Genomic DNA, 11,677 nt, shown 5'->3' on the forward strand with positions numbered 1-11,677 from the left:
CTGACTTCACTTGTGTAAAAATGTTTTATAATTATGTTCATGTAGCTCCTGGGTTTGTTTTGTCTGGCATACTCCCAGACATTTTGTTCTATTTGTGGTTATTTTAAATGGTGCATCTCTTTCTATCTCTTCTTGCAAGACTTTTTCACTTGGGTTTGGAAATCTAAGCCATCAGGTCACATACAAACCAGAATAATGGTGTCTCCTGTTAAATTTATGGTTGGACTGAATAATATTTTATTTGGTCCCCAGAGATTTAATTACTAAATCCCAAATGGATTACTAAAGTCAGAATCGATTTTATGGTAATTTATTTTACAATAAAGAGGGAAGACATTAAGGAAGAGAGAAAGAGGAGGGGGAGGGAGGGAGAGACAGAGACAGAGACAGAGACAGAGACAGAGAGGGAGAGAGACAGAGAGGGAAAGAGACAGAGAGAGAGAGAGAGAGAGAGAGAGAGAGAGAGAGAGAGAGAGAGAGAGAGAGAGAGAGAGAGAGAGAGAGAGAGCTGCTCTGGCCTCCTCTTTTTGGGGAGGGGAGGAACTTATTCGATGTTTAATTCCCGGATTTCAATTTCTCAAAGAGCACAACAAATGAAGCACTCGCATTCCCAAAGGTCCAGTAAGGATTTCCTAGAACAGATGTTGGATTAGCAGTTCCGGTTTGCCCAGGACTTATTGATTAGGCTATTTACAACTTCAAACAGAATGAAAAATGGCTCTCTGCAACCCATCAGAAAGTACGTGGGCAGTGATTAACACGAGGACATTCAAGAAAAGTGCGGGCCACTTGGGCTCCTTCCCTTCCCATCTGGCGGCTGCATGCGTTTTCTTCCGCCTGCCTGGTGCGGTCCGAGCTGGGCCCGTTAAGCTTTTCAGTCCTGGGTCCGGGGGCCTCCTCTAAAGTGGTGAGGACTCCGTCCAGCTCTTGCACCATGAAGTGGGCGTCTTCCTTTGGGAAGCACATGGGCGGCTTTAACTTGAGAACGTTCCTGTGGGGCCCATCGGCACTGAGAAGCACCCTGCGCTCTTTCATCTTGTAGACCACGTGCTGGGCCTCGGCGGTCGCGGGGGTTCTCTGCTGGTGGTCCTTCACTAAGTCAATTCCGATGAAGAGACCGACGTCCCTGATGTCCCCGATCAAGGAGTGCTTTGCTTTTTGCTGATTCAGTAACTCGATTAAGTAATTGCCAACCCGGGTGGCATTTCCTCGGAGATCTTCCTTTTCAATGACATCCAGGACGGCCAAGCCGATAGATAGCACAGGACACGGGATTCCCTCCATACTCCATTCCCGAAGCCCTGAAGGCCTCTGCAATGTCCCGAGTGGTCACCACACAGGCCAGGGGATGCCCATTGCCCATCGGTTTGCCCATGGTGACGATGTCTGGCACGAAGTCTTCGCCATACAATTGGAAGCCCCAAAAATGTTCCCCGATTCGGCCGAAGCCAACTTGCACTTCATCCGCTATAAGTCCCCCCCCCCCACATGTGCTGCCGCTTTGGGGAAGTAGCCGGCCCATGGAATGACTTGACCCCCCAGCTCTGCATGGACTCAGCGATGAAGGCGGCAATCTTCCTCCCGCCCTTGTGGGCTTCCTCGATAATCTGCCTCACGTGGTCGGCATACGCACTAGCTGGGTCTGGGTGGTCGTCCCGGTATTTTCCCCGGTAGGTGTCGGGAGCTGGTGCTACGTGCACAAATTCTTTCCAGACGTCTTTTCCCTTCCGAAATGTATACGGACTGATGTCCAGCAAGAAAGAAACGTGGCCGTGGTAGGCGTGGTCGAGCGTGACCACGTCTTGGTGGCCCCTGTAGTGTCGGGCCAGGCTCAGGGCAAGGTCGTTGGCTTCAGATCCGGAGTTAGTGAAGTAGCAAACAGAGAGTTTCTCGGGCAGCGTCTGGGCAAGGCGCTTGGCGTACTCCACCGTGCTGTCGTGGAGGACTCGAGAACTCGTGCTCAGCAGCTCCAGCTGTTTTCCAGCAGCCTTGATCACGTCGGGGTGGCTGTGGCCCACGTGAGCCACGTTGTTGCTGCATCCAGGTACCGTCGCCCGCCTTCGTCGAACATGTATTGGCCCCTGGCCCGCACCATCTTGAGGGGGTCCTCCCTGAAGAAAAGCGCACAGGATGGCCCGATGTGCTTTTCCCTGAGCAGGACCGTCTCCGCTTTGCTGTCCAGCTCCGTCATGGTCCTGGGACGGCTGCAAAGGGACCGAGTCGTCTCTCTCAAGGTCCCAGCACTGGAGCTCTGGTCGCTTCCGTCAACTCTCCAAACCGCCCTCTGTTGGAGGAGTTCCGAGGTCCCAGCCAAGGGAAAGGAGCTCCAGATGGGGGGCTTTTCCAAAGGGGAAAGGCTGCCGCCTTTAACTTACCAGGCGTCCGTTCAAAGAACAGGGTCATCCAGCGCTCTTCTGACGGCAGAATGTATTCTCCACACCAGGAGATCCGCCAGCAGCAGTGCGTCCAGAAGCACTCTGGGCCTGCAGGTCCTCGTCACTTTCTTTTAAAGCACCTTTCTTCTGGCGGCGCCCCCCTAATCTTTACCGCTACCGATCACAGCTCGGCTCTAGGGCTGCCCAGAAGGCAGGCGGTCCATTCTGATGCATCACCCCCTCCTTCACACCTGGGTCTCGGACCTGTGGGTGTTCACACCTTTTCCGGTTAAATCAGATCTCTACTTAACTTTTAAGTGCCGGGTTTACACTTATGGGGATTGAAATCGAAAACTCGACAGATCTCTATTCTCAACTTTAAGGAGGGTCTTTACACTATAAAGGGATTGATTTGTACTAGAGGGGTAAGACTTCAGTATAGAGAGGCGGGAAGAGAGGCGACCCCCCTTCTCAAAGCTGGGTTGGGGGAAACAGCAGATGTTTAGGCTTGGCTCAGAGAGAGGAGAGGAGGTTTGAAGATGTTCCCCCTTCTGCCTTCCCTCCTTAGCTAAAGCTGCTCTCCCCAATTCGATCTTGTCCCTCTAGAGACCAAAGGGTCTCCCCTAGATCCGTTCACTCACACTCATCTTGGGGAATAGATAACTTTTAATGTAAAGGAATGTGGGGGAAAAGGGGTCCCTGTCTCTATCTAAACCCTTTTTCCTCCCTCCTCAAGTTTGGGGGAACTCAAGCCTTGGCAGCCCAAACCCCTGAGAGAAAGTCAGTTTGACTCCCCCCTGGGCAACAGAAGCTGCCGTAAAGTCTGCTCAGGTTTCTCTTCAGGACCTCCCTTTAATTGGGAAATATTGGGGGGAAAGATGTCCAATCTCCAGCAGGAAAAAGTGAGAAAGTCTTTTTCCAGCTTCTCTCTTCCACTTCTCCAAGACTGAGAGACCAACTTCTTTCACAGCCAAAGCCTTCTCCTCCTCAAGATTCCTGGGCAACGTCCTGGGGGCCTCCCCCATTGAGGTGATCAGTTTCACACACTCTTCAGCCTGGCACTTTTTCTTATGTGCCAGCCTCTGTCACAAGTCCTGGGGGTTAGATCTAAAAATAGACAAGGGATAACAATTTAATCTTCACAATCAGGGAAGAGCTAAATACCTTCATTGTTACAATGGGGGAAAGTCTAATCCAATCTTCACACTCCTCTTTGTTGGGGTTTCTATCTTTAGCTCCTGATTCTCATATCATTGCCAAAGCATGCCCTGAATTATGTCAAAAAGCGGTAGGTATCCTGAACAGCTAGGGGGAACCTACGAGGAAAACCACCATCCACATCCAGAGGAAACACTGTGGGAGTAAAAACACCAAAGAAAAACAACTGCTTGTACATGGATCCAAGGGCTATGGTTGGGGATGGAGACTCTAAATGAACATCCTAGTGCAAACAACAACATGGAAATAGGTTCTGATCAAGGACACACGTAACACCCAATGAAATTTCGAGTTGGTTGTGGGAGAGTGGGTGGAAGGAAGGGAGGGAAATAATGTGATTATTGTAACCAAGGAATAATGTTCTAAATTGACTAAATAAATTAATTCAAATGGAAAAAAAAGTGGTAGGTGGAAGGTTCATTCTTGTGCTGTCCCTGTATATTCGAAAAAGGCTTCCTGTGTTTCACCATGGGAAATAATAGTGCCTCCTCCTCCTTGATCCTATTGAAGAAGGGACTTATCATCTCTATGCTTTTTTAAGGTTTTAAACAAACGTTAAGTATTCTGGATTACCTGAGGGAGAGGAAGTGTGACTTTATGGATAGAGATCTGACATTGAAAAAGACCTGAGTTCAAGTCTTGACTCTAAGCAGACATTTAGCTTTTCATTGACCTGAGGCAATGCTGAAAGACTATAAATTGCCTAGCACTTGTTGACCTACATTGGTAGAGGGAGTTGGACACTCATCTGAAGGGCCCAATGCCAATGAAATTGTAGATCTATTTTTTGGAGCTTTTTGTGATTTTATTCTCTGCATGAACAATTATTGAATGCTAATTATTTTCCTAATGTTGAATTACTCTTTCATATCTTGCATAACTCCAACATGGTCTTAATGAATGACTTTTACAAATACATTGCGGAGACCCTTTGTTATGACTTGTCTTACTTTTTTTGCAGGAGTGTGCTTTGGATCCTTGGTTTGGGTACCACCAGCATTTTTCTAGTAAGCTGTAGATCCAGCCCCACAATCGTCAGCTCACATCTCTCTTCTCGTTTTAGCAGGTATATGAGAGAGGTCCAGAAGGTGGTCCCTATTACCTTTCGCTACTTCCAGCCAAGACCAAGGCAGCACCACAGAATCAGACTTTGAGAATTAGAAGGAACCTCAGAGGCATCTTCCTCAACGCATGCACAAAAGATAGCCCCATTTTAACACAGCCACGTGGTCAGTGAGCCTCTGCTTAAAGATTTCCAAAGAGGGGGAACCTAATACTTCTTCCGGCAGTACATTTGCCTTTTCCAAAGTCGACTACAATTCCTGCCTATTCAAAAGATGGTCTGTAATGATTTAAGTAATGGTAGCCAGAAAATGAGAACCTGTTGCCCTCACAATGATTCTGGCACAGTCCTTACCATCATGGCCTTCTTTAATTTGACCATTTGCCTTTGCGGGCTCCTGGGAAATGGCATCGTCCTCTGGTTTCTCGCTTTCCACATTAAGAGAAGCCACTTTACCATCTATATCCTCAATTTGACAATTGCCGACTTCAGCTTCCTTCTGGGGCGAGTGGTTTGGAATGTTACCAAGATTCTTTATGGATATTCTAGCACTCTTCTTACCAAGTGTGAAATGTTCTACATATGTCATGGAACACTAGTATTCAACATATTTGTATACAACACAGGGCTGGGTTTCCTGACGGCCATCAGTGTGGAGCGATGCCTGTGCATGCTCTATCCCCTCTGGTATAGATACCACCATTTGAAAAAGAAATCGCCTTCCATCTGTGCCTTCCTCTGGCTCCTCTCAGTCTTCATGGCAGTTCTGGAGTTTTTCTTTGAGGTCTACATGGGGGACGAACACCCGAGAGGGAGATCCATCATCAGTGTCTTCAGCTGTCTCCTCAACTTCTTGGTGTTTACACCTCTGATGGTTCTGTCCTGCTTGGTTCTCTTCCTGAAGTCCTGGCGTCGATCCCAGCACCATCATCCCGCCAAGCTCCATGTCACCATTCTGGTGACCATCCTTGTATTCCTTCTCTTTGGCCTTCCCCAGAAGGTGTGGTTTGTTGTCCATTTTGGGTTCCAGGTGGACACCTCCCTGACTGTCTCTAGTATCTTTGAGCTTCTCTCCTCCATAAACAGCAGTGCCAACCCTGGCATTTATGTCTTTGTTGGCAACCTCTGGAGAAAAAATAAACGGTCCCTAAAGCTAACTCTCTCAAGAGCCTTCAAAGAGGATTTCCAAGGGAGAGAAGATGGAGTGACACTCCCTACCACCAGCTCAGAGACCATGAGGAGGCAGGACCAACAGAAGTAGTCCTAAAGCTACCTGTGTGAAGACTTTCTCACCAAGGATCTCTGCAACTTTCCAAGCCTTCAGTAAAAGAAGACATGACCTTTCCCCTGTCTTTTTGTTCCTGGGAAACTGAGGCAAATATATCATTGAATTTATAATTTGGGTGCAACAATAACAATAATAGTAGTAATAACTGAAGTCCCACTGAACTCTTCCAAGTTTTCATTCTTTACAGACATCTCTCTTGAACCCACAACTGCCCTGTGAGGTTAATACCATAGACATGATCCTGATTTCACAGATGAGAAGAAACCAGAAGCTCAAAGACTTGGCCAGGGTCACACAACTAACAAATACCAAAGGCAGGATTCAATTCCAAGCCAAGAACTCTGTCCACTATACCACACTGCCCCTCATGTATAGAACAGAGGCACAGCACTGAAAGCCTTGTCTACAGTTAAAGACTAATTTACCCCCCTCTTGGACTCCAAGCAAGAACTATGGTCTTTAAACATTTGTTGAATTTTCTAGTCAGTGGCTCTCAGAGCTTGATCTCTGTAGGCTCAGCCTATGTTCAAGGGATTATAAAAGTTCCTGATCTGTAACTGGTATTCTGTGAATATTTGTTGAATGAGTGGAATTGTTGATCAGAGACTGGGAGGGGCCTTGGACACCCTCTGATCCCCGCCCCATTTTACAGATGAGAAAATTGAGACCCAAAGAAGAGACTGAGTTATAACTTATGGATCTTATGACTCCCCTTCCCCAACCCCTATGTAAGATTAGATCGATCCCAGAAACCCCATTACATCTCTGGGGTCCTAGCAGAAGTGGGTAAGAAGTCCAAATGGGGAGCTGGGGAGCCAGACCAGTCTTCTCAGGAATTTCTCAGTTGGGGGTTGAGCCAGGACTCCTGAACCTAGAAGAATGCATCCAGGGACCCTGGGCAGCTGTTTGGAGGGGGACTTCTTCCCTTCCCCTACACCGAAACAGTCCAGAACAATCTGGTGCCCAGACCAGAAAGATACTGCAGATGGAACAGACTCTGGGATCTGCCATAATCACGCAAGGGGCCTCAAATCCAAGGAAGGAATTAATAGAAAATTGGGAAGGACCCAAGAGAAATTCAGCCAGTTGGAAAGGGGGTGGCAACATGTTTGTTGTGTGTGATCAGTGCTGGGAGCACAATAAATCTTTTCCAAGGTTCAGGATAGACCTGAGGGACACCAGAATGGGTCATTGGCACTACCACCATCATCACAGTGGCCAGAAACACAGAAGGAGCACAGATGCCCAAGTTGGAAGGGCTGAGACCCAAGAAATGACTGGACCAGGATGAAAAGGGGCTGGGGTGGGGGGGAATTCACACCAGCAAAGGGTAACAAAAGTAAGGATGGGATGGAAGTGTGAGCTTTGGCCACAAGGAAAGGGTATCTTGTGTCTGCTCCTGATACACATGCACCATGACCCAGCTCAGGGGCCCTAAAGGCCTTGGACACCTGAGGAAAGAGATATATAAAAAGATAATGATGAGCCCAAGACAAAGAGCAATGGACTAGAACATGGTAGACTGGAAGCTCCATGAGGGCAGAGGCTGTTTCCTTCTTGTCTGTTTCCCTAGCTTCTAGCATTGTGGTTGGTATTTGGTAGGCTCTTTAAAAAGCTGTTGTTTTTTTTTTACAATTTTATTTTGTTTTTAAATTTTTCCCCATGGTTAAATGATTCTTGTTGTCTCCCTCCCTTCTTCCCTCCCCCTTCCTGGAGCTGACAAACAATTTCACTCGATTATACTTATATTATCGCTCAAATACTATTTCCATATTTAATAAAGTTGTCTTTTTATCAAATTGACTAAGGCAATGAGGTCCAGGGAATAGGGCAGTGGCTTCAGCACCAGGAGCCCTCAGTTCCAGGGATATCAGCTCCAACATGGAGCTCAGTATGGGGGAAAGTTGTAGATTTTTATCTTATTTCTTTATCTGTAAAATGGAAACAATAGTGCCCTTACTACCCCCCCCCCCAAGCTATTCTAAAGAAAGGAAACAAGTATTTATTTAGTAACTATTTGTCTCATTTCCTCTTCACAACAACCTGGTAGGTAGGTGCTATAATTATCCCCATTTCATGGTTGAGAAAACTAAGGCAGATAGCTAGTAAGTATCTGAATCCAGATTTGAACTAAGGTCTTCCTGATTCCAGGCTAAGCATCCTGTGCATTGCACTACTCAGGTGCTTCTAAATGGGTATGTTGCTGTTTGGATATAATGTAGTGACCTAATTTCAGAGTTGTTGAAGAGTCTACCAAGCTCATAAGATATCACAATCTATATAAAGCATTTATCAAGGCTTTCCAACATGGACAGAAATCAAAATCTGAAGTCACTCTCAGATAACCACAAACTCTGAATCACCCAGCCTCTCTAGCTGCCTCAGTTCCCTGTACTCATCAGTAGTTCAGAAGCCCCAGGACTCAAACAGGGAAGAATCCCATCTATAGCACCCCAAGTCAATACCCCAGAGCAGAGACCCATCCCTCTGTACACTGCCTCAAAGAATGAAGTTTCTTTGACCTTCCTGATACACTGCTGGCTCCTGAGAACTATGCCCACACACACACACACTCCTTTAGAGTGCAAGTGATGTTAAGCAAGTCACTGGATGCCTCTGGGTATTCTATTTCCTTTGAAAAGGAGGGATTTGGACACAGTTACCTCTAAGGTCTGTTCTACCTCTAAATCTAGAATACCCTCACCCACCCAAGAGGTAGAGTTTTACTCCCTGAATATATAATCCTGGGTTTTCAATCCAAAATCTCCAATCCCATCCATCAAGAGCTTTCCCTGTACCCCAGAAACCTCCTGACCTAGCCAATGGAGGCTGACCTTGGAGTCAGGCTCCCACAATATCTCTGATGCCCACAAGCTCTGGGACCTTGTGAAAGGTACTTTTACCTCTTTAGGCAATCCCACACAACTCAAAGAGCCACTCATTTCATTCTTCCTTCCCTGAGTGTTGGAGGGAACATTCCCTCCAGCCCACTGACACTTCATTTGACCTATGTGCCAGGTGTGAAGATTGGATTTGGCTCTCCCCTGATTGTAACAATGAAGGTACTTAGTTCTTTCTTTATTGTGAAGATTGAATTGTAATCCCCTGTCTACTTTTAGATTCTAATCTCCAAGGTGTAAACCCAGTACTAAAAATAAATCTATCCATTTTAACCACAAAAAGGTCTGAACTCACTACAAAAAGATGTGAAATAACCATAAAAGGTATGAACATCCATTTCATATATTAAGTGGGAGGTCTGTGACCCATGTGTGAAAGAGTGGGCAGTCCTGGAAAGGACGTCTGCTGTGGTTGGTAGACATAAAATTTAGGGGAGATGACACAAGAGAAAAAGGTCTTTAAATAGTGGAAACGGAGACACACAGATGATAGGAATCAGTCACTCTGACTTGGAGTGAAGACAGTCACTTGGAGCTGGAGGGAAAACAGACACTTGAGGTGAGACTGGAAGACACTTGGCTGTGGAACTGGACCCCTGGAGGAGCTTGGGCAGGAGACCTCAGACTGCTTTATTTTTAGACAGTCACTGTGGTGAGTGTTAAGGCTGACTTCCTTCCTTGCCCTTTCTGGAGGTGTGAACCTCTGAGAAAGGCCCATCCTTTTGAGACTCCTTTCCCCTGACTGGTGCCTTAGAATTTCTAACTGGTTCAGAGGAAGCTGGAGCTTTCTCTCTCTCTCTCTCTCCCTCCTCTTTTCTCTCTTCCTTAATATCTTCCCTCTATTGTAAAGTAAACTACCATAAATTCCATTTAACTTTAGTAATTCATTTTGGGATTTAGAAATTAAATCCCTGGTGGCCACCAAATTAAATATTCAATTCAACCATAATAAAAATCTAACACAGGAGGGGAGGGGACACATGCTTGGGGCTAGACCAACATAAGTGTGCATAAGACTGTCATTGGCTAGAACCTCTCCCCTGCCCCAGTTTGTCTCTTCCATTTATAATAGGGCAAGGGGGCAGCTAGGTGAGTCAGTGAATTGAGAGATAAATGTAGAGATGGGTAGGTCCTGGGTTCAAATCTGGACTCATATACTTCCTAGTTATGTGACCCTGGACAAGTCATTTAACCCCCATTGCCTAAACCTTACCCCTTTTCTGCCTTTGAACCAATATACAACATTGATTCTAAGGTGGAAAGTAAGGGTTTAAAAAAGGGAGGGAATATAGGGTAGAGTAGAGAGGGGAGGCTGGACATGATCAGGGACAAGGGAGTGATCAGGGATGAACTAAGGCTCCTGGGGCATAAGTACAGACTAAATGTTTCCTCTCAATATGGGTTTTTTTCTTGCTGTATGGGTAGGTGTTGGAGGGACATTCAGGTTGTTGACTGAATAGAGAGAAGAGGGCAATAAATGGGAGGGGGGCCAGGAGTGAAACTCTGGTGATGGACTTATCACACTGAACCCAGTCCAAAGCAGACTCACTTCCCAAGAGCTCAGAGGGACCAGCTATCATCAAGATATCTCTCCCCTCCAGAGGGTAGTGGGAGGAGGAGAAGAGTGGAGAGAAAGAAAAGGAGAAGAAAAAGGAAGAAGAAGGGAAGGGGGAGGAGAAGAGAAAGATGAGGGGAAGGAGAGAGGTAGGGAAGAAAATAGGAAGGAAGGAAGAGGAGGAGAAGGCAAAGAAGAGAATAGAGAATCCTTGCCTTAGAGAAATCAGACAGCTAATGATTTTCCCATTTACACTCATCGCTTACTTATTTTCAAAGAAAGAAATTTCCATCCCAAATAAGGCTGCAGGCTTTTGAGCCCTGGCCTCAGAAACGGCCCTTTCTGAGTGTCCAAGTTACATTGCCCTGATCTCTGGCTTTAACTCAGCCTTTCAGAAAGTGTAGCCATAAACAAAAGCCCCAGGAGAGTTCTTTCTCTCTCTCCCTCCCTCCCTCCCAGTCTCTCTCTCTCTCTCTCTCTCTCTCTCTCTCTCTCTCTCTCTCTCTCTCTCTCTCTCTCTCTCTCTCTCTCTCTCTCTCTCTCCCTCTCTCTCTCTCCCTCTCTCTGTCTCTCTCCCTCTCTCTGTCTCTCTCCCTCTCTCTGTCTCTCTCCCTCCCTCCTTCTCTCTCTCTCTCTCTCTCTCTCTCTCTCTCTCTCTCTCTCTCTCTCTCTCTCTCTCTCTCTCCACTCCTATTTCTCTTTCTCTCTTCCTCCCAGTTCCCCTCTCCTCCTCCCCTGCCTCCTCACTGTTTTCTCTCCCTCTTTAAACCTTCTCCACCTTGACTCCTTTTCTCTCCTTTCCAATTTCTGTATCTCTCTCTCTTTCAATCCTTGTGTCCTCTTATCCATATACAGTCCTCTCCTTTTCTCTTCCTTTTCTCTCCCTCTCCCCCACCTCCCCTTTTCTTGCAGGTCCCCTTCACTCCAGGTGGTTGTCAATAGAATACAGTCTCTGGATGGGAAGACTGAGCATGAGAATTTCTGCCAGTTCCGAGCTGGGCTCCCTACCTTCAAGGCAAGCAGGACAGGCACCCCTTGGACAGGGTCCTGTGTCCGGGAAGGGAGCTTGGAGGATGTCACATGAAGGAGACAGTCTCTCAGAGCTAGGACTGGACAGCTCAGTGACCCACTTCCTCTCCATTCTCCAGGCTTGGGCACACAGGCAGTGATCAGGTACCATAGCCAGGGAGATAGCCTCAGGTGATTCCAAAAACCCAACCGGCTTCTGCTTACTCCTCCTCCTTGGACCCATTCTCTCTCTCTTTTTTCCCCTTGAAT

The 11,677-nt window shown here is 46.9% G+C and overlaps 1 protein-coding gene and 1 pseudogene across 1 annotated transcript; one reads left to right on the top strand and one right to left on the bottom strand.

Annotated features, from left to right (window-relative positions):
- Positions 1-732: 732 nt before the first annotated feature.
- LOC100019155 (ethanolamine-phosphate phospho-lyase-like) lies at positions 733-2,191 on the bottom strand (annotated as a pseudogene).
- Positions 2,192-5,014: 2,823 nt separating this feature from the next.
- Positions 5,015-5,917, top strand: LOC100019115 (mas-related G-protein coupled receptor member H-like). The gene has a single exon (XM_056803576.1). The coding sequence runs from the start codon at positions 5,015-5,017 to the stop codon at positions 5,915-5,917; it is 903 nt and encodes a 300-aa protein (XP_056659554.1).
- Positions 5,918-11,677: the final 5,760 nt, after the last annotated feature.

Source organism: Monodelphis domestica, chromosome 6, assembly GCF_027887165.1.
Source record: "Monodelphis domestica isolate mMonDom1 chromosome 6, mMonDom1.pri, whole genome shotgun sequence".
Lineage (NCBI taxonomy): Eukaryota > Metazoa > Chordata > Mammalia > Didelphimorphia > Didelphidae > Monodelphis > Monodelphis domestica.